Raw genomic sequence first — 22412 nt, 5'->3', positions numbered from 1 at the left:
CTCCTTCTACTATGACGATTACAAATCGCTCCAGGGAGGTCAATAGGCACTGGGAAGGGCACCAGTAGGGGAGAAGTTGGACTACTGAACCAATTTCTGTAACTTTGGAGTCACGATGCAAACGGTACTTTTTAGAGAAGATGTTTTGAAATGGGGGCACCTCATAAAGAGAAGGGAAAGTCATAAAAAACATTAGGGTCCTTCCTTAGGCCACTTGGAGCTAAGGGAGGGGGAGGAAGAAGACAAGCTATTAGTTGAGATTCTAGCTTTTCCTACAAAGCATAACTTTTTTATTCCCTGAAATCTACTCTAAAGCTCATCTATCCATTTGTTTCTTTTTTAACCATAGTATCATTTTAAACTGTATTTGAATCAAAAATGTAAACACTAACCCCTTTTACCAGCTTTCTTTCTATACTCATCAACTCATATAGAAAGAAAAAGAAGAAAGAAAATTTAAATCTTCATAAAGTCAATGAGTGGCAAAAGTGGGGGAGGAGGTAGTGGTAGCTCTAACCCTGTCAATGCTAAATAAACAAAACTACCCAGCATTAGCCTTATATAACAGTAAATTTTAAACCAAAAAAAGCATACCTATCCTTAAAAGATGACCCCAAATAATTATAACATATGAGACATTCTGTTTTAAATCAGCCAGAGCCAGGAACCAGCAGTTACTATTCCATTCCCTCCCCCAAACCATCAAGAGGCAGGGGGCTGCTGGCATTGGTACATGGGTGCACTCAGCTGGCCAACTGGACAGGAAGGGAAATCCCTTCAGCACAAGAGAAAAGCATGGTTTTCTAAAGAGCTTGGAGTGGAGGGGGTCAGGGAAGAGATGCTCCTTTCTTTATTGCACTCTATAATTTAAAGCAAGATTATGAAACCACTCCTTTTCCTACATATTTCATACTATGATCTACCACTACTTTGCTTGTTTTTTTATATGTATGTTATGAGATTTTTTTTAAAGGCAAAGCACGGAGGTATTGACAGCAGGGACCCCACTCTTGTCCTTGCCCTCAATCTTCCTCCTTTAGGGACTAGTGGGAAAAGGGTGCACAAGGTAGGTAACATTCTCCCAATGCCCTGTGTTCCACAGAGAGCCATCATCACTTCAGCAAACCTCTGGTCCCCAGGACAACCAGCTTTGCTGTTCTGGTAACATCCTTCTGGACTGAAGATTTATCACAGATTCTGAAAAAAAAAAGTCATGAAATCCCCCCAGGGGTGATCATCTACAAGATTCATGAGTCTTGGTTTCTTTTTCACTTAAGGGCATGTAGGAATCAGAGAACCCAAACCTCTCTTGGGTTCTCAATTTTCTAGCAAATTCCAATGGGAAAGTTCAGTGATTTCTGTGGGCAGTATGTGCAGGAAAACATTCACCTTGGCACCTGGATCTTGAGCTCCAGTTTCACAGCTTCCAAACATCATCCACAGACGTCCTGGGCTGCCCCAAGCTCATGCCACAAGAACGTGGTGACAGTGACGGTGCTTGTTTTCTGCAGAGCACCCCGTTCCAGCCCCCGACAACAAGTTCAAAAACAGTGGCAGGTCACTTTTTATTTTTCACATTATTCTGGTGACAGTACTAGGTTGCAGCTGCCCCTCTCCAGGGTGCTAACCCTTGGGATCTCTTGACCTGTAGCAGTTCTCCTGACAGAAAGGAAACGCATTTCACTAATGCGGGCGACGCTCAGGTCTCCCAGAACAGCTTTCGGGCAGCAGAACATGCAGCTTCTTCATCGTACAGCTGTCTTGTCGTGCCCCCCAGTCCCCACCTGCTCATCTAAAGAACTGATCAAGCTGTCAGCAGTGAGCAGAGAAGCAGCTTCCACAGGGTGCAGAAGTCAGCCGGGATCAGTGGTACGGCTTGGAGTCCTTGGCAATCAGCGGTTCCGAATCCTCCGGGGCACTTGGGCTGGCAGTCATGGCGAAGCTCTGCATCGCCTCCTGCTGGTGCTGCTTGGCTTTGTTGTAGAGCAGCACACCCACGGTCACCAGAACCGTCCCGATGGCTGACAGGCTGGTGATCTTGTTCCCAAATACAATAATACTCAGCCAGACGGACAGTGCGTGCTTGACTGTGCTGGCCACACTGGAAGGGAAAAGCAGGGATGGCATCAGCAGACCATACTGCTCCTTCATCCCTGGGAATGGCCCGGGAAATGGATATTCAGAGGGACGGTCACCCAGCTGGGTGGTTGGGGCAATGGGGAAAAAGGTGGTTACATGGAGCTCCCAAAAACCTGGAGAACAAACCATTTTAAAGAGGTGGCTGTCTAGCTTTTACACACTCATGAAGCAGCCTTCTACACCAACCATCAATCATTTAAAACTAAAAGGTTTTTCTCAATGTGTGGGGGTTGGGGAGGGAGAGAATGCAGATCTGAAAATAAAATAAAACTTAATTTTTTAAGTTATGAAAACAGGTTCTTGAATCTTTGAAAACAACTTTAACTTAAACTTTAACTTAAAACATTTTCCACATCCCCCCAAACACACACACACATTCAACACAAAGTTAGTTACAGAAATACATTTTACTCTACAAGAAATAGAAGGGAAAGAAGAAAGGTGTAAGGGGCCTTTAAATGGGCTGCGCCACAGCAAATCGGGAGATTGAGGCCCGGAAGTAATTTCTGTGGATGTTAGGACTGCCCTTGGGCGGGATCCTGGCCATATTGAGATAGCTTCGTAATGGGTGACTCTCTTGCTGATTGGCTGTGTGTGTGACCTCACAGGCCCTATGTAAGCCCACTGCAGGCAGCAAACGCTCTCTTTAACCTGGCGTTCTTCACCTTGGCTCACTAGCCTGGGTGGCCAAGCCAAGATGGATAGCCAAGAGGTAAGGGTTTTGGTAGTGAACACATGGGTCTTCTGACCAGGTGTTCACTCGGGAAGTCAGGGCATTATGTGAGTAGGTATAATAAAGGCTTTTAAGATTACACGTGGTTGTTCTTGAGTGCGCTACCAGTTATTAAGCTAGTAATTGTAACTGCCAGGAGAGCACGCTACAGAAAGGTATATGAGGATGTGAAGCGCCAAGCCAAGATGGATAGCCAAAAGAGGTAAGGGTTTTGGTAGTGAACACATGGGTCTTCTGACCAGGTGTTCACTCGGGAACCAACAAGTCAGGGCATTATGTGAGTAGGTATAATAAAGGCTTTTAAGATTACACGTGGTTGTTCTTGAGTGCGCTACCAGTTATTAAGCTAGTAATTGTAACTGCCAGGAGAGCACGCTACAGAAAGGTATATGAGGATGTGAAGCAAGGATAAACTAAGGGAGGAATTAACTTTAACCAAAACTAAAAATATTTGTAACTCTTTGATGTGGCAAAGAATGAGAATCAAAGGGATGCCATCAATCAGGGAATGGCTGAACATGTATATAGTATATAAACATGATGCAACATTACAGTGCTGAACCCTTACCAGCGTAACGACCAATTGGGATGAAACAAACTATTCAACTCCTGATTGGTGAAGGACTCCATACAGAATGAGAAAGATATATAATTTTGGATATAGTCAATGTAGAAATTTGTTTTGATTGGCTGTGTGTGTTTGTAATGGATTTTCTTGGGTTTTCATTCTCAGGTTGGGGACAGGGGAAAGGTTGGATAATAGGGTAAGAAGGTGGATTTTGATTAATTAAATAAACCACTGAATTTTTGTTAGAATCTGAGCCAGGATTTGAATTTAGGTTCTCTAAAGCTAGCCCTAAAATCTTTGAGAGCATTAGCCTATTTTATCATTGCTCACTACACGAAGAAATTATCAAGAAATACCATTGTAAACCGAGATAATCTTTTCCTAAATAAGGTGAACACCCTCTTATACAGCTTCTTAAAATCTGTTTTGTTTTGTTTTTTTATATCAGATTTCAATAAAGAAACATCTGAAGCAGAGATAAGTTGCACAGGATCACACTGCTGGCAACTAATTATCTGAATCAAAGGTCCAGCATTTTATGCTCTATACTGCTTCTTTTTCGGTATATCCTACTATAATTACAATGAATTATTTACCTCTACATACCCATTCCACTCCAGTGTGAAAGACTGCATATATTTTCAGACTTTTTTCAATGCACTGATCAATTCTGTTGATTTTTTTTTTCCCTAAAAGAATAATATTTATTGCATGGGCTGTCTTTCTGGGAAAAGGTTGGGGGAAGCATATTAGGAAACATTCTATTGATATTAAAAGAAATCAGACAGCAAAAAAAAAAATTAATTTTTAAAAAAATTGGCATCATCTGAAATGAGATGGTAATGATAAAGATAACATTTAAGTCCATCTCTAAGAGTCCAGGAAATTTTAAAAGGAAACTATTTGAAACAAATTATTTTCTCTTCTATATCCTTAAAAGATTTCTACAGAAGGGCAGCTAGGTGGCGCAGTAGATGAGCACCAGGCCTGAATTCAGGAGGACCCGAGTTCAAATCTGATCTCAGACACTTAACACTTCCTAGCTGTGTGGCAAGTCACTTAACCCCAGCCTAAAAAAAAAAAAAAATTTTTTTTTACAGAGACCTATTCTTTAGCTGGGCTAAAAATGACACTTAAGGGCAAAAGTGGTCATTATAATAATCAGTGTGATTGAGATGTAGTGCTACCATTTTGGAATGCCTGACCAATCAAGATCCATAATACAGAACACCTGATGACAGACACGCCCACTCATTTCAAGCATCCAAATTGTACAGAAACATGCCATTTGGATCATTTCAAGCTGACCATTCACTCCCACTTATCTCTTCCACTTACCTGAAAGTGACAGGGGAGATCTTTCCCATCAAGGCATAAGCTGTGACACTCTGAAGATGGAACAAGACGCCATCCATGAGGAGCAGCAAGATGACATCTTGATTATAATGGAAACTTTTTCCACTCTTCCCAATCACTGGCATATCCTGTATGAGTCAGAAGCAAAAAAAAAAATAATAATAAAAATAAAAAATGCAGCTGTTTCATATTTTGGAGTATAATTAGTCTCTAAAGTAAAAAGCCTGAATATATAGAAATCTGGTTTCTTTTATGGGGTTGTAAGGGAGCTAAGATATTACTTTAGGTCCACACTTTTTAACAATATGAAATCTAATCTTATTAACATCAGATGATTAAATACAGTATTAAAATGATACTCATTGTAGTGTCTAGCATATAGTAAGGTACTATATAAATGCTATTTCCTTCCCTTTTCCCATTCAAAAAATATTTATTGATGGCCTAATGTGGTCAGGGGATTGCCATATTTTCTATTTTTAATAAAGATGGCTTATTTTTCCTAAGCTTCTGTGGGAGGGAGTTGGAGAACAGAATATACATTTATTAGTCTAACTGACCCCCCGAAGAAAAAATTAACCAAACGAATTTTATTTTGTACCCTGGACCCTTCTGGTGGTCAGTTATCATAAAAGTATGGACTCTTTCTCAGAAAAAGGTTGTTATATGTGTAAAATAAAAAACACAGGATTATTTTTTTAAATCAGTAATATTGAAATGCAGCTAACCAAAATGTTAAAGAAAAATTCATGCCTCTGGGTTAAGAATGCTTGCCTTACATGTTTTGAGAAATGCAACATGTGGACACATCCTACAGATCAGAGGAAGTGGGTGTCAGGCCTGAAGGAAGACTAAACTTTTAAACACCTTATAAATCAAAGCAAGGGGGCAGGTGGATGGGGCGGTGGATACAGCACTGGTCTTGGAGTTCCCCTGAGTTCAAATTCAGCCTGACACTTAAACAGTTCCTCACTGTGTGATCCTGGGCATATCATTTAACCCCAACTGCCTTGCAAAAACAAATAATTAATTAATTAATGAACCAAGGCAAGCAGGAAAAGCCAGGAGGAGAAAGGACCAGATGCAAGATTTCCTCTCAGATGATGAAATGCTCTTCATCAAGATCTCCTCTGCAGCCTATGGTCTCAGAGGGAGGCGAGCATCCTGGTCACCAGTCTGTGCCAGGGGCAGGACTTGAAATCCGGGTCCTTCTGACTGATCCCTCTGCACAGGCTTGAAGCCAAGCTCACCATGAAAAAGATCCAAGCTGGAATGAGCATGATCACAGCAGCGGCACTGGTGTAAAACTGAAGCTCGGGGGCGCTGCACAGAAAAAAAGAATAGCAAAGTGCATAAAGACAAAATCACCTGCAAAGGCCTCCCCCTGGCTGCCCCCTCCAAGACCTCTGGGCATTTGCCCTGGCTGTGCCCTGTGTCAGCAGGTTCTCCCTCCTTATCTCTGCCCAGCTCAAATGCTACCTTCCCCAGGAAGCCTCTCTCAATCCTGGGGGCCTCATCATGCTGACTCTCCCATTAGGCTGCGTGCTCCCTAAGGAAGCCGTCTTGTGTTTTTCTTTGTGTCCCTGGTACACAGTAAGTGCCTAATAAATGTTTGTTGACAACTGAATCCTTTCTGGGACAACCTCCACTTTACCCTATACATGTCTCGTATATACATAAGTTATTTTTATGTCTCCTCCTTAAGTCATGAGCTCTTTGAGGGCAGGGCCTGTTGTATTCCCAATAACTGGCATGTGGTCAGTGTTTAATAAGCGTGATGACTGACTCATCCCCGAGGAGATGTTCCAAGCAATGCTGATTCATAGCTTTAGATATAAGGTGAGGAGGCTTTCAAGATGTAAAATGACCTTTAGACAGCTGAAAATATGCTTTTCTTTTATCATGATCAGACATGACAATCACGCAAGCAAGTAGCTGAATCCTAATGTCAAATATTTTGTTCCCTTAATAGGGAACCCCCAAATGCCTTTGAGTAATTGACTGGAGTTTTCACTTTTCTGTAGACCAACCCCACCTATAAACTACAGTATTTAAAACTTGGGAATCATGGTAGCTCTGGCATCACAAATAGGTCATGGGACTCCTGGGGGACCCTGGTGAAAACCCGAGGCTCCATGCATCATGAATACTTACGAAAATCGGTATTTATCCCCACTGAGGAGCTTTTTCGAAAACACATTTTGCAAACTAGGACAAGAAAAAAAAATTCATTAGTATATGAGAAAACAAGTGAAAATTGGAAATAATTCTTAAAAATCCATAAAGCATTATAAACCCCGATGGAAATGTTTCTAAGGAATAATAAGCTGCACTTTCTTACGAACCTCGAAAATACTCCATGGATGGATACATTTACAATATATGCTCTTCCCAAAGAAGAGTCTAACATGAATAATCTATTCTCCCCCCAGTCTTCAATAAGATGACTCAAAACAAAACATCTTGGGCATTAACAAGATTGTGCACTATATCCTATATCTGCTAAGGTCCTTTCTCTTTTATATTTAACACCAAAACCCACTTTTCCATCATGCTGTCCGAATACAGAGGATGGGGCCAGGCAGGGTAAGGGACAGAGGCTGACCTCGTGACTTTCTGGGTTCCAGGGAATTCCTGAGTGAGGGCTCTCAGTGGCACTGAGGCTGCACCCAGTCAGGGATTTAGGCTAGAAAATGTCAGAGGAGGGACTGGGACCCAGTTTTCAAAGGTGGCTCTCTCTCTGCCAGGGCTTGCCGCCTTTCTGTGCCGAGCCAATCCCTCCAGCTGGGAAGATCTGCGTCTCCTCTAGAGACTAGAGGCACTTGGGACATTCAAGGATTAGAGCGAGGACTCAGGGTCTGCCTGGGTGCCCAGAAGCCTTCCCAAACTGAGCTGTCCATCACATAAACAGCATACAGTACTGTACTGAACAAGTTTTCTATATTCCCTGTGAGGAAATCTGGTTTTAGAGCTTCCTGTTTAACATTCCAAAAAGTAATGCAAACATGTGTTAACATGCTATATCTATGATTATTATGGGAGAAAATCCAGAACAGCTACGGGCATTCTTAAGAATGTCCTCTCACCCTTAGCCCCCTTGGGACCAATGGTATATAGCTAGGGAGAACTGACATCTGCTCTTAAGATTTTTTCCCCTTTTACTGAGATTCCTCAGTGTTTCTGTGTCTCTTTTTCTCCTCTCTCGTTCTCTCTCTCTGTCCTGTCTTTGTCTCCTCTTTCTTTGTGTCTCCTCTCTTTCTCTATTTTTCTTTTCTCTTTCTCTCTTCTGTCCCTCTTTTCTGTCTCTCTCTTCTCTGTTTCTTTCCCCCATGTCATTCTCTCTTCCCCCCCCTTTCTCCTTCTCTCCCTTCCCCCCCATTCTCTTTCTCTCTCTCCACCTCCCTCAGCGACCTTAGGTCTCACCAGTCCATGATGTTAGTAGACAAGGCAGCAGAGAATCCCAAGACATTGAAGCTGATTTCAGTAGCTGTACAGAGTGCGAGCCCGCCCATAACCGGGATGAGGGACAGATTCACCAGCAGTCCTAGATAGATTGATTAGAGAGGAGGAGGAGAGGTAGATCACAAACTGATATCAACGTCTCCTCAATGTATTATTAGATAATCTCATGTGGAAAAAAAAAATCTGGACCCACAACTTACAAACCCATGTCTAAGAGATTTATTCAATGATAATTTTATATATCATATATATTTACATAATGGCTAGGTCATTGATAACTTAATAACTGATCACGGATCATCATCATGATGTGGGAAATCCCTAGTGAGGAAGACCTCTCTAGCAATTCAAGCCAAGACCAAATCCACAACTTTGGCTTTTTAAAGCCCTGCTCAGGAGGCTCGGCCAACAAGGAGCAGCAGGTCAGCAATGAGCATTAGGAAAGTCCTTCTGTAGTTATGCGAAGGGTGGGCAGCAGATGAGACCGAGTGGAGGCAGGGAGGCCCCCAGGAGGAGGCCTTCCACAACGCTGTGGGGAGAAAATGAGGGTCACTGGGGAGCCGGTGAGCAGAGGGGGCATGGGAGAAAACGCCTCAAGGTTTAGAAGCAAGCAAGGAGTCAACAATGGCTTCCCCCTTTGCTTTCTTCAAATCCCTCTCCCTTTTTCGCTACAACACGGCCCCCAGGCCGGAGGTCCTTTGGGCCGGGACCTGGGGGATGCTGCTCAACCCCTGGGCTGACCTCTGGGAAGTGCTAACCAGACAGCGGTGTCTCCCTGTGCGGTCAGAAGTGCAGATCGAGGGCTCGTGTGGGTGCTGGTCACTCTCCAGAAGGGGGGGGGCTTTAGATGTCAGAACCCAGAGCTAGAACTGGAAGCGATCTCTGCTGCCAGGTAGCCCCCCCAGACCCATCGGCAGTTTGGAACCAACCACTCACCAGTGTATTCTCCCAAAATCATCCTAGACATTATAACCGTAAAGATGGGAGCCGAGCTTTTCACCGTTTCGGCAAATGAAACAGCCACGTTTTTCAAGCTAACCAGCCCCAAGACCACTGTGGCGAATCTGAAAGTGAAACCAAGAAGAGGTCGGGGATCATCGGGGGTCTACTGCTGAGTGCAGAACTTCTACAGCGAACAGCCCATAAGCATCACCATTCAGTAAGTAGACTGAGCAAGGGGGTGGGGGAAGGGAGGGAAAAAATTAGAACAGCGTTCTTTTTGTAGGGATGAATACTAAAAAATTATCTGTGCATATATTTTGAAAATTAAAAACTTTAATTTTTAAAAAATCTAAATAAAAAATTAAAAAAAAAAAAAACAACTAAGTAAATCTAACACAGCACCTCCTGCTTTTTCCTCCAGAGGCCCCTCAGAAATGGTCTTTCGTCATCCTCGAAAAGGAAGATTTCCATGCTGTTAGACATTCTGTCTCCTCTGCCTAAGCGCCTACACTTGCACCCCCACTGTACCAGATGCTTTCCTCACAACACCTGGGACACAGTGGCTGTTCTCACCCCATTTTGCAGATGAGGACACTGAGTCCTGTGCAAAGTCCCAGAGAAAGCACCTGTGGTAGTCTCTCACTGGCCTGTCGTAATAAAGACCATTAGGGAGGACTGGCCCTGGACCTGAGATTTCAGTGGATGGGGGACCTCCCCGGTCAGGGAACCCCTCCTTCCACTGCGGGTCAGCTTCTTCTCTGCAAGCCAGAGTCAGTGAGTCGTCTTAAGGTTCTTAAGGAACCCAGGGCTTCCTAGTTTCTAAGACCAGCTTTCTTCCAAGAGAACCGAGCATCATTAAGACAAACTCTGAACAAATACGAGAAGGCCTAGAAAAGCAGAGCCATTTGTTGGGCTGTCTCCTTGCTGCTGTGCCATTGGCCGCCATCCCTCAGGGGGCCCGTTTGTCCGGTGAGAGATCCGGAGAACTCCTGCTTGCTTCAGAAAGCTGGGAGGGGCCCGCTGTAGCGGGGGAGGCCGGACCCCGGGGGGACTGCCGAAGAGCGGATCCACGCTCGCGCTAAAAGCAGGCAAGGGCCGGCCGTGTTTGTTGGTGCACTCCCAGGCAGTTCTCACGGAGAGGAGGAGCCAGAGCCCAGGGTGGGCCTATGGGGCTGAGCCTCCCCCTTCTCCCCCCACCCCTGTAAGAATCCCGCCCCTTAAAAACCCTTGTTTCAGGGACACTGGGAGGGAGGGACTGAAGGCTCACACTCAGGAATGAAGTGACCCACAGACAAACCACGGTCATAAAGAAGACTTATTGGGAAGCCCCGAGATCCTTTACCTCATTAGTCCCACAAATATCATTATCATGATGAAATTAGATGGATAAGACAAGCGGGCTTTGTGCTGATATAAGCAGCAAGGAACAAAGATCTTAATGCAGCCAATCAGCGTGGTGGAGAACATCTGCACGGCTCCTAAAAGGAAGAGCGAGGGGGGTCGGGTCAGGGCCCGAGCGCCTGCGCCCGGCTCCCCTCCCTCACAGACTCCCACGGGCTCTCCCGCCCCCGCCCGCAGGCCACGGGCCCAGGTCCCCACGACCCCCAGCCCGCGAGGCCGGTGTTCTGGGACAAAAAGCTGCGCCCTCCCCCCCCGCCCGAGGTCCCCGAGCTCACCCAGCATGCTGGGCTCGCCTTCCAGCAGGGACAGGATGTACTTGTTGAGGAACAGGGTGCAGAAGCTGAAGAAGAACCACAGGGTGAGGTAGAGGAGGGCGTGCGAGTTCCAGATGCCCGAGTCCGACTCGATCACCGTGGTCTCCGTTATGGTGATCTTCAGGACGTTCTCCTCGGGGGCGCTGTCGCTCCTCGCAATGACGATTTTCTCGCTCCGATTCCCGATGAGGGAGCCCAGGCCCAACAGGGCTTTCCCCTTGGCCTTGTCCTCGGGGACAGCGGCCTTGCCCTTGGCCTTGTCCTCGGGCGGCGAGCTCGAGGAAGGCATGCTGCCGACGCGACCCAGGGTCTGCTCCGGGCGCCCCCCGAGGACAGCATGGACCGGGGCGCCGGGTCTCGTGCGGCCGCTTGCGGTCCGTCCTCCGGGCTTAGCGCTGCATGGACGCCGGCCTGGCTCCGAGAGGAGTCCCCTAGATGGAGAGCGGCGGTCTACTTCTGAGCGGCAGCTTCATGCTCTGCCCTAAAAAGGAGGGACCAGACAGGGGCGTCATTGCTGTGTTCTTACCAAGTCAGCGGTGCCAGCGGGCATCCAGGAGGCACTCAGTGAGGGCCGGGCGTTGGGCTACCTCCTGAGGCCGCCTCCCTGGGAATGGCCGGGTCAGACGCAGGGCGCTGGGCTACATCGAGACCTCCAGGGAGACCCCCCTGGGAATGGCCGGGTCATAGGAGCAGGGTGCTGGATTACCTGCTGAGAACCCCCTGCCCTGAGGAGACCCCCCCCAGGAATGACCGGGATCACAGACACAGACCATGGAGGGGGTCAGGGCAGGCACGAGCAGCCCGGGAGGGGGGGCAGAGAAGCTGGGAAGGCCTCAGGGGGGCGGAGAGTTTCCAGCTTGGACGATGACCAGTCTTGGAGACGGCAGGCTGTGAGAGAGGGAGCCCCGGGAGGGGCCAGGCCAGGAAGGACTTCCGCTTGTGGGAGAGGCCAGGGGGGTCATCACATTGTGCTGGGTTATCTCTGTTTTGCAGATAGGGACCGGGAGCCTCTGAGAAACAAAAGCAGCCTGGGCCAGCGAGGGAGGTATTGGGATGTGAGAGTTCCTCAGACTCAGAGCTGGGAGGGGCTCCGGCCCAGAATCGGGTCACTTTTCTCCCCTAAAAATTCTGATCCCGCCATTTTGATCTATCTGGTTTCCTTTGTTCTCCCTTGGTTTGTGCATTTAAAAACACGCTTCTGCGCTAGCCTTGGCAATAAGAGCTGAGAAAGAGATCCAAGGAATTAGAGTAGGAAATGAAGAAATCAAATTGTCACTTTTTGCAGATGACATGATGGTATACTTAGAGAACCCCAAAGACTCTGCTAAAAAGCTACTAGAAATAATTCAGAATTTTAGCAAAATTGCAGGATACAAAATAAATCCACATAAATCCTCAGCATTTTTATATATCACTAACAAAATGCAACAGCAAGAGATACAAAGAGAAATTCCATTCCAAATAACAGTCGATAGTATAAAATATTTGGGAATATATCTACCAAAGGAGAGTCAGGAATTATATGAACAAAATTACAAAACACTTGCCACAAAAATAAAGTCAGATTTAAATAATTGGAAAGACATTGAGTGCTCTTGGATAGGCCGAGCAAATATAATAAAGATGACAATACTCCCCAAACTAATCTATTTATTTAGTGCTATACAAATCAGACTCCCAAGAAACTATTTCAATGACCTAGAAAAAGTAACAACAAAATTCATATGGAAGAATAAAAGGTCGAGAATTGCAAGGGAACTAATGAAAAAAAAGTCAGAGGAAGGTGGTCTAAGTGTACCTGATCTAAAGCTATATTATATAGCAGCAGTCACCAAAACCATTTGGTACTGGCTAAGAAATAGACCGGTAGATCAGTGGAACAGATTAGATACAAAGGACAAAAAAGGGTACATAAATAGCAACCTAATCTTTGACAAACCCAAAGATACCAACATTAGGGATAAAAATTCATTATTCGGAAAAAACTGTTGGGAAAACTGGAAATTAGTATGGCAGAAATTAGATATGGATCCACACTTAACACCATATACCAAGATAAGATCAAATTGGGTCCATGATTTAGGCATAAAGAGGGAGATAATAAATAGATTAGAGGAACAGAGGATAATCTACCTCTCAGACCTGTGGAGGAGGAAGGAATTTATGACCAGAGGAGAACTAGAGATCATTATTGATCACAAAATAGAAGATTTTGATTACATCAAACTAAAAAGTTTCTGTACAAATAATACTAATGCAAACAAGATCAGAAGGGAAGTAACAAATTGGGAAAATATTTTTAAAAACAAAGGTTCTGACAAAGGTCTCATTTCCAAAATATATAGAGAACTGACCATAATTTATAAGCAATCAAGCCATTCTCCAATTGATAAATGGTCAAAGGATATGAAGAGACAATTCTCAGATGATGAAATTGAAACTATTTCCACTCACATGAAAGAGTGTTCCAAATCACTATTGATCAGAGAAATGCAAATTAAGACCACTCTGAGATACCACTACACACCTGTCAGATTGGCTAAGATGACAGGAACAAATAATGATGAATGTTGGAGGGGATGTGGGAAAACTGGGACACTGATACATTGCTGGTGGAGTTGTGAAAGAATCCAGCCATTCTGGAGAGCAATCTGGAACTATGCCCAAAAAGTTATCAAACTGTGCATACCCTTTGACCCAGCAGCGCTACTACTGGGATTATATCCCAAAGAAATACTAAAGAGCGGAAAGGGACCTGTATGTGCCAAAATGTTTGTGGCAGCTCTTTTTGTTGTAGCTAGAAAATGGAAGATGAATGGATGTCCATCAGTTGGAGAATGGTTGGGTAAATTATGGTATATGAAGGTTATGGAATATTATTGCTCTGTAAGAAATGACCAGCAGGAGGAACACAGAGAGGCTTGGAGAGACTTACATCAACTGATGCTGAGTGAAACGAGCAGAACCAGAAGATCGCTGTATACTTCAATGCTGTATGAGGATGTGTTCTGATGGAAGTGGATATCTTCAACATAAAGAAGATCCAACTCACTTCCAGTGGATCAGTGATGGACAGAAACAGCTACACCCAGTGTCTATCTACCCAGGTTACTTATACCTTCGGAATCTAATACTTAACGTGCAACAAGAAAATGGGATTTACACACATATATTGTATCTAGGTTATATTGTAACACATGTAAAATATATGGGATTGCCTGTCATCGGGGGGAGGGAGTAGAGGGAGGGAGGGGATAATTTGGAAAAATGAATACAAGGGATAATGTTATAAAAAAATTACTCATGCATATATACTGTCAAAAAATTATAAATAAAATTAAAAAATAAATAAAAATAAAAACACGCTTCAGGGAAGGGTTCACAAGCTGCCCAGCCTGCCCGGGGGCCACTGTCCGAATACCTCAGCTCCATCTGGTCCAAGCTTCTCATTTCACAGTTAAGGAAACTGAGGGCAGAGAAAGGGGCGATGATTGAGCCCAAAGAGACAAGAGGTGGGCACTAACAGCTTCATGGAGCCCCCTGAGGTCTGGGAAGCCCTTTACCAACACAGGAGGGAAGCACTGCTTTTACCCTGGTCCTACAGATGAGGAATGAAGGCTAAGGGAAAGGAAGTGACCATGGGGCCCCATGGCGAAGAATCGGGATCTGAACTCAGGCCCCTGGCTGGAGAGGCCACCCTCGGAGAAGGGCACAGGGGCAGGAAGTGGAGGAGGGCTGGGCCACCCCTCTGGAGGCTTCCTCCGTGTTCCACTAATTACTGCTACTTAATTAGGCTGACAGTTGGGGGGGGGGCAGGGCCTAGGCCACCCTGTGCGCATGTGTGCACACACTGGCAAGGTCTCCCAGGATCCCTGAATCGGAGGGCGGGAATCCCTCTAACACACCCGCAGAACAGATGCCCACCACCTCCCGAGGTCACGGGGCGGGGGAGCTCTTCTGCAGATGGAGACCTGCCAAGGCTGGCCCAGATGGGATCTCTGCAGCGGAAGGCCGAGGCGGTCAGGGTGGGGGGCACGTGATTTCACCCCTCTGTGTGTGTGTGCTGCGTGCCCGTGTGCTGCACGTGCATAGAACTCCAGCCCTAAAACCAAAGGGGTGATGTCGGTGCCAAGGACGGCAGCGCCCTGCCCGGGTACATGGGGTCCCCTGTGTCAGAGCCCTTACAGAACAGCACGTCTAGGATGGGCTGTGTCACAATGACCATTTCATTAGATTCAATGATGAGACACAAGGCAAAGGGAGCTGCCCCTGCTCCTGCTGGCCTGGGAAGCAGAGGCACCCCCAGGCTTCCGCTTCCTGGTCCGTGACATGCGGGTCGGCCATTCTGGCAAGGCTCCCATGATTCTTCACCCCCCTCCATTTTCTCCTCCCAGAGTGGAGCATTCTAAAGACTAAGCCCTCCACCCACCCACCCTGTCCCCCTAGGGCTGATCCCCCTTTCCTTTTTTTTTTTTTTCTGAGGCTGGGGTTAAGTGACTTGCCCAGGGTCACACAGCCAGGAAGTGTTAAGTGTCTGAGGCCAGATTTGAACTCCTGACTTCAAGGGCTGGTGCTCTCTCCACTGCGCCACTAGCTGCCCCCTCCCCCTTTTCTTTCAAGGAAGCAGAGTGTCAGATATCCATTCTCCCTTATCTTCTCTTCCCTTCCTGCCCAGAGCAGTTTATCTCTTATCCACATCCCCAGCCAAAACCCAAAGTCCTTATCCAGAGTGGCCCATAGATAACCCAGAGCCCCATAAGGTTAAAGAGACAGCTGCCTGTTCCTGGGACGGTGACAGCCTTCCCTCTCTTGGGGAAGTTCACTGCAGAAGGGCCCAGGGCCCCAAACCTCTTTTTAAAATCATTTGGGCAGCCCCAAAAAAGCCATCACCCCAAGACAAAAGATGTGTTTGCACATAGTTGTTTCCTTTCGTCAGCCCTCTGCCAGGCACTGCGCCAAGTACTACTTTAGAAAATACATTTAAAACGCGATTCTGGAGAGGGGTACAGAAGGCTGCTCCAACTGCCAACGGGCACCCTAATAGTGCCTCCGATCGCCCCGTGTGCATGCCAAGGCTAGACCGAAGGAGACTGCGTCCAAGCCTGGCCTGCTCCCCCAGTCTATCAGGAATCACTAAGGAAATGACGGACATGGTCTTTTTTTTTTTTGTAATGAGGTTAATGATCACCTTCTCATGCATCTTCAGAAAAATCCGGAGTTTTGACATCTTTGAGTGAATCTCATCTAGCTGAGGGGGGGTTCAGGAAACAGTCTGGTGACCCCGAGGCCAGCTGCTCTCCAGCCAGGAGCCCATCACTCACTCTGTCAGGGTCCCTCCCTTCTTTGCAATAAACTGCAACCCAACCTTGCCCCTGAGTCCCATTCCCTGCCCACCCACGGAGCCGATCCTATTCTTCTGAAATGACCAGAAATCTTCAAGTTGCCATGGGCCCACCATCTGCAGAAGAGTTTTTAACAAATGACCAGAACTTTCCCCAGAGCTTGGGCTCTGCCGATCTTTTCCAAAATTTGTGGAAGACCCTTGCCCAAAAAGTGAAACACAGACGTCCTTTCTGCCCGTCATGGGCCCCTGTTCTCCCCCCCACTCCGGTACTTTCTCCATATTCTGCGCAGATCCCAGGGCTGTGCCCACCTTGTTCCCCCAAGGGAAAGACAAACACGGGGCCCTGTAACCGTGGGTGGTGGGCTCCCACTGGCCTACCTCGCCCCTCGCTGGGCCTCTTCCTGCCTCCTGCTCGCTGAAGATCAAGGTACAATGTGGCTCTCCTGGCCCAGCCTTGACCCCCTTGTCCCGAGGCAGGCCTTCCTGCTCCAGCCCACTACCGCCCACGCCCTGGCACAGGAATGCTCCCTGGTGATCCATGACAGATCTCCGAGAGCCCACAGGGCGCTGTGAGGGGGGGGAGATTTCACATCCAGAGCATTAAGGGTCTGGGAAACAGAAACTTGGGGTGCTCAAGTTAAAGCTCCAAGGAAAAGTCCCAGCACCACACTGCACCTGCCGCCCCAACCCTCCCACCATTGTCACTATGGACCCAGGGAACACCGAGGCAGGAGTCTTCATGTACAGCCCCCGGGGGCTCAGGGCTTGGCCCACAGCAAGGGGATTAACCTGCGGATCCAGCTCCTGGGGTCCTTGGGGGCAGGTGCAGCAGGTCGCCACACTAGTACAGGGCGTCCCACACTGATGAATTCCCACGAATCAATGACGGCTGCTCCAACACCTTCAAAATGCCAAGCTCCCCCTCCCCTCTCGGCAAGAAACCACTTCCTCCACCAAGAATTAAGACAAGCTCACAGAGTCCAAGAGTCAACACAACCTGAATACGCACTTTGTGAATTCTGATCTCAGCTTTCGATAAGAAGCCACTAAAAATCACAATGCAGAAAAGGACCATAACCCCAGCTTCTAGGAGGGATATGTGGACAAGCCTCCTGGCCACGTCCACCCTGGTGTCTCATCTTGAGTGTCCACCCCGGGTTCTCATCATCTCTGAGTGTCCACTCCGTTCTTGTTGCTCTACCGTCAATCCCATGTTCTCATCATCTGAGTGTCGATCCTAGGTTCTCATCATCTGAGCGTCCACCCCGGGTTCTCATCATCTGAGCGTCCACCCCGGGTTCTCATCATCTGACTGTTCACCCCGGGTTCTCATCATCTGACTGTTCACCCCGGGTTCTCATCATCTGACTGTTCACCCCGGGTTCTCATTATCTGACTGTTCACCCCGGGTTCTCATCATCTGACTGTTCACCCCGGGTTCTCATTATCTGACTGTTCACCCCGGGTTCTCATCATCTGACTGTTCACCCCGGGTTCTCATCATCTGACTGTTCACCCCGGGTTCTCATCATCTGACTGTTCACCCCGGGTTCTCATCATCTGACTGTTCACCCCGGGTTCTCATTATCTGACTGTTCACCCCGGGTTCTCATCATCTGACTGTTCACCCCGGGTTCTCATCATCTGAGTGTGTACCTGGGTTCTCCCCATCCTTGTATAGATGAGCGCAGAGGGTTCTGGGTATCCCCTTATCATCAACTGACAACATCAGGGCAAGGTAAGTAAGGGAGGAATGTCCCCACCCTGGGCCCCCTTGGACAAGGGTTAAGAGCTTCGAGAGAGGATGTAGAGGGGAGAGAGGAGAATACAGGGGGAGAGAGGAGAATACAGGCGGTGAAGGCCTGGCAGGGGGAGAAAGGAGGGAAGAAGGAAATCTAGAGTGCACAAGCTGACACCCAAGAGCAGGGATTTTTGGTTGGTTTGTTCTCTATATCCCCAGGCAATTTCCTAAGGCCTGGATGCTAATCTCTACTGAAAGGAGTTTCCAAAAGGATGGTGATGGTGGTGGGGAACCCCCAAGTTTAGTGAAGGTGCCTGACACATAGTAGGTGCTTAATAAAACCGAGTCCAGATGTACAGAAACCAAAGCAGAGCGGAGAGTAAACGAGCCTAGATTATGAAAGATTTAACACAGGGACCATCGCTCCGAAGACTCCCAGTGGGCCCATAAATCGCATCACGGCGGGAAGGCCCTCAGTGAGCATCCCCGGCCACCCCGCTGCTTTGTCCTGTGACTCCTCCCCCAGCCCCCATCATTTAGAGAAACCAAGTCCGACCTTCCTGATGACCAGTTAGGTCTGCCATGGAAACGCCTTCAAAAGAAAAGGCTGAAGAAAGGATGGGACACCAATGGATGGAAAAAGCAGCTGTCAAGTGGCTCCTCCGTGCCAAGCACTGTGCTGAGCACTTCTCACCAATGGGATCCCATTTGAGGCTCCCAACAACTTCGGGAGATGGAGGGGGGAATTATGCCCATTTGTCAGATGAGAAAACCAAGGCAGGTTGAGGCCTTCTGGTTCCCAGCCCAGCACTCTGTGCCTCTGGGGGGATCCCCTGCCTAGTCGGATCAGCAGGACCCCAGGAAGGTGACCCCAAATGCTTTTCATTCAAAGCCAAGTCAGGACGTCTCTGGTGATTCTGGAGAAGTAAACAACAGAGCCCAGAGTGACTGGTCTAAAGGCAGGGAGAGAAGGTCGACGAGTGGTCTCTGAGGATCCGAGAAGTCCTGCCCTCTGACAGGAGGGAGAACAGGCAAAGGGCCACAGACAAAGCAGGTTCTGAGGAACAGAAGGAAGACAAGGGGACTGAGAGAGTTAAGAGAGGAGAGCGTGGAAGCCCTTAAAAATCTCAGCCTCCGGTTTGTTACTGGGCTTCCTTTTCCTTTTTTAATGGAGGAAGGGCCATATGATTCCAGTCCCGGGGCAGGGGGCAGCTGCATAGTTGGCCGGCTCAGCAGTTGTGCCGGCTGGTTTTTCTGACGCGTCTATTAAAAAAAAGAGATAGAAGGGATGGTTCCCTGGGCAGGGACAGGGCGCCTTCAAGAAGTCAAGGTGATGTAAAAGCAAGAGTCTGGAGAGACCAGAAATGTGGCGGAAAGGGGCTGGTTTGGAGGCAGGGGACCCATGGTCCCGTCTGTAGCTAAGTCATCCTCTCTAAGACTCAGTTTCCTCATCTGTAAAATGAGCTGCTTGAACTAGGTCAATGCTTTGTCCTCCATTTCAATGTCTCTAGAATTACGGTTTTAGGACTTAGGAAAAACGTACAAACTGTGACTATTTCAATTAGATAGGAAACTTCTTGGGGCCTGCCTGGTCTCTTTTTGTACACTTAAGAGCTTAGATACGGCCTTAACACACAGTAGGTACTTCATAAATGTTGACTTATTGGGGCTTTAATGATGCTCCTGCTGAATGCTGACAAAATATAATCAGGGATGTTTCTTTTTCCTGAATTAATCATACCTAGGACTCCTTATTGCATTTAGGGAAACTGAGGTCCAGCCTATTCCAGACTTTCCCATCAGAAATCACCAACGGCAAGAAGTTCCTCAGTGGTTCTGTAACGTGGGTACCAGAGGATGCTACTTTTATTTGTGATCTAGGAGAATCATGTTGAGCTATGCAGGGGTAGAGTTCCCCAGAGTCCTGCCCAATGCCAGGGTTTAAGAACTTTCAAAATCGGCCCCCCAATCTGTCTGTGCCATTTCCTCCGTCTCTCTCATGTCTTTCTCTCCTTCCCTCCTTTGCCCCTTCTTCATTCCCTCTCTCTCTAGCACACAACCTCCTCTGAAACTGACCAAGAGCCCCTTACCACCAAAGGAAAGCAAAATCCCCTACCCTATTTTTTTTCCCCTGAGGCTGGGGTTAAGTGACTTGCCCAGGGTCACACAGCTAGGAAGTGCTAAGTGTCTGAGAGCACATTTGAACTTGGGTCCTCCTGACTGCAGGGCTGGTGCTCTCTCCACTGCGCCCCCTAGCGGCCCCCCGACCCTATTTTTGATCTGAAGCCCACCTCCTAGGTATACTGAGCCACCAACAGTGAAGGACTGAGGGCAGGAACTTCAGCAGTGACCCTAATCAATGGGCCATCCAACAAGCCCCACTTATGGCCCTGCAGCACCGGGCCTTGTGCGGAGCCCTGGAGGTCCAGGCAGAGTCCGTGCCCTCGGGGAGGCACAGTTCATGCTGTCCCAGGGAGCAGGAGATATCGGAGGGGAAGGCCCCATGTCTTGGGGGAGGGGAGGCCAGGGCCTCCCTGCTGGGGATGCTTTCATGGGTAGCCTGGGGCAGACGGGGCTGGCAGGGCTCGGGGAGACCCGTGGGGGCCGGGAGGCGCTGGCCAGCGGTTCTGGGTCCGAGGGCCCTCCTGCGCGGCTCGCACCGTGGCTGGGAGACTCACTCTCAGCACAGATCTGCTGAAGTTCCTCTCGTCGGACAGACGGGACAGCCCGCTCCAAGGCCCACGGGCCCCGCGGTCCTCCCACAGCACAGCCTGATCGCGGCCTCTTTAAATCTGAGACGGCTCTGGATGGGGCTGCGCGGAGAGGACGGGCCGGGGTCAGCAGCCCCCCCTCCTGACGCTCTCCGGGCCCATTTGGGGTTTTCTTGGCAGGGATACTGGAGCCTCTGGCCATGGCCTTCTCCGGCCCATTTCACAGAGGAGGAAACGGAGGCAGACGGGGAAGGGACTCGTCCAGGGCCCTGCAGCTACTGTCTGAGGCTGGATTCGAATTCCGGGCCTGCTGACTCCGGGCCTGGCACTGGATCTGTGACACCTCACCGCCCGAATCGGACCCTTACTTACAAAGTGCCCCCCCCATCTGCCTCAGCCACCTCATCTGTAAAATGGGGACAGTAGCAGCTGCTGAGTGCTTGAAAGTGACTAACAAGCCTGAAACTGATACTATAACAACACGAGCCACGATTTACCGGGTGTTCCTCGTCCAGAATCAAAGCCTTCTTTTTATAAGAAATAAGTCCCGTTCCCCACGACCACCAGCCCTGAGGGCACAGGAAGAGGGCTGCTCCATCGGGGGCTACTTTCAGTCACAATTCACCCACATACAGGCTCAGGCCTTCTCCGGGAGGTGGGTCCCACCTGACAGTGAAGGGGGGCCGGGGGAGGGGCCCCCAGCCCAGTGACCGCTCACAAAAGCACTGGACAAATCCAAATCCCCTTTTAAAAACAGAAAGGTCCCCAAGCGCCCCACTTCCCACTGTCCGCTCCCTGTCCACATCCACGGGGTCCCCCCATTTCTCTCCCACGGCCCCAGCCCCGCTCCTTTCTCTTGGCTGACCCGTCCCCCAGCCTCCCAGGCCTCCGGGACCGCAGCCTCCCAGAGGGAAGGGCCCCTCGAGCAGCCTCGGTTCCAAGCCCCGGGGGCGGTGGGACTCGGAGCGGGGCGGTTATCTCTGGCCCCTCCCCCAGCCCTCCGCCAATCCGACCCTCGCTGGGGCGCCCGCCTGCCCCGGTCCGGCGCCTCCCGCGTGGGCCGGACGCCCCGCTTCTGATCCCCTCTTCTCTCCTTCGTACAAACATCTCTGATAAAGGGGAAGGGACGGGAGGGCTGGGGGCGAAAAAACAGAAAAGGTCCAGTTTTTAACTATGTAAAAAATAAACCGGCCAAGCCCTCCCCTTCCCGCAGGGGCTGCTCCGCAGGGAGACCCCAAGTGTTCAGAGAGGCGAGGGGCAGCTCCGCGGGGGGGGGGGGATGGGGGCCCTCTGCCCCCCCTCGTTAGTCTCCTCCTCACTACGATGTCTCCCTCCCCCCCTCCCCCAGCTCAGCTTCCCGCTTCCTCCTTCCCCCCCCCCCCCCCCCCCCGCTCCGGCCCCCTACCTGCGGCTCCCCCCGCACGGATGCTGCCCGGGGGTCCGGCCCGGCCCGGCTGCGGCGCCCCCAGGCCCGGCCATCCTCAGCCCGGCTGGGCCGGTTCGGGCACCTGCTCCAGTCCCCGCCGGCGCCTGGAGCCCGAGGAGGGGGGAGGTACGGGCGGACCGAGGCCTAGCCCAGGGAGCAGCGGAACGCGCACGGCGAGCCGCCTTAACCGATGGGGGCGGGGGCCGCGTGCGCGCGGCCGGGCGGGGGAGGGGAGATGGAGCGCCGCGCCGCTGGGGGGCGCTATAGAGTAACGT

At 49.1% G+C, this 22412-nt stretch overlaps 1 protein-coding gene across 1 annotated transcript; it reads right to left on the bottom strand.

Moving 5' to 3' along the window:
• Positions 1–1551: 1551 nt before the first annotated feature.
• SLC35E2B (solute carrier family 35 member E2B) lies at positions 1552–22309 on the bottom strand. The gene is made up of 9 exons (XM_074306553.1): positions 22117–22309; positions 10877–11396; positions 10543–10678; positions 9195–9322; positions 8220–8340; positions 6951–7004; positions 6047–6119; positions 4779–4924; positions 1552–2101 (listed from the first exon to the last, which is right to left on the bottom strand). Exons 2-9 carry the CDS (start codon positions 11202–11204, stop codon positions 1864–1866), a joined length of 1224 nt encoding a protein of 407 aa, XP_074162654.1. The 5' UTR covers positions 11205–11396; positions 22117–22309; the 3' UTR covers positions 1552–1863.
• Positions 22310–22412: the final 103 nt, after the last annotated feature.

Source organism: Sminthopsis crassicaudata, chromosome 3, assembly GCF_048593235.1.
Source record: "Sminthopsis crassicaudata isolate SCR6 chromosome 3, ASM4859323v1, whole genome shotgun sequence".
In the NCBI taxonomy this organism is placed as follows: Eukaryota; Metazoa; Chordata; class Mammalia; order Dasyuromorphia; family Dasyuridae; genus Sminthopsis; species Sminthopsis crassicaudata.
This window is presented reverse-complemented; position numbering and strand designations above follow the sequence as displayed.

Coding starts and splice junctions, on each gene's coding strand:
- SLC35E2B (XM_074306553.1), bottom strand. CDS start 11,204: ATGCCTTCCTCGAGCTCGCCGCCCGAGGACAAGGCCAAGGGCAAGGCC. Junction 9,323..10,542: donor ATATTTGTGGGACTAATGAG/GTAAAGGATCTC, acceptor TTTCACTTTCAG/ATTCGCCACAGTGGTCTTGG. Junction 8,341..9,194: donor GATTTTGGGAGAATACACTG/GTGAGTGGTTGG, acceptor CAATCTATCTAG/GACTGCTGGTGAATCTGTCC.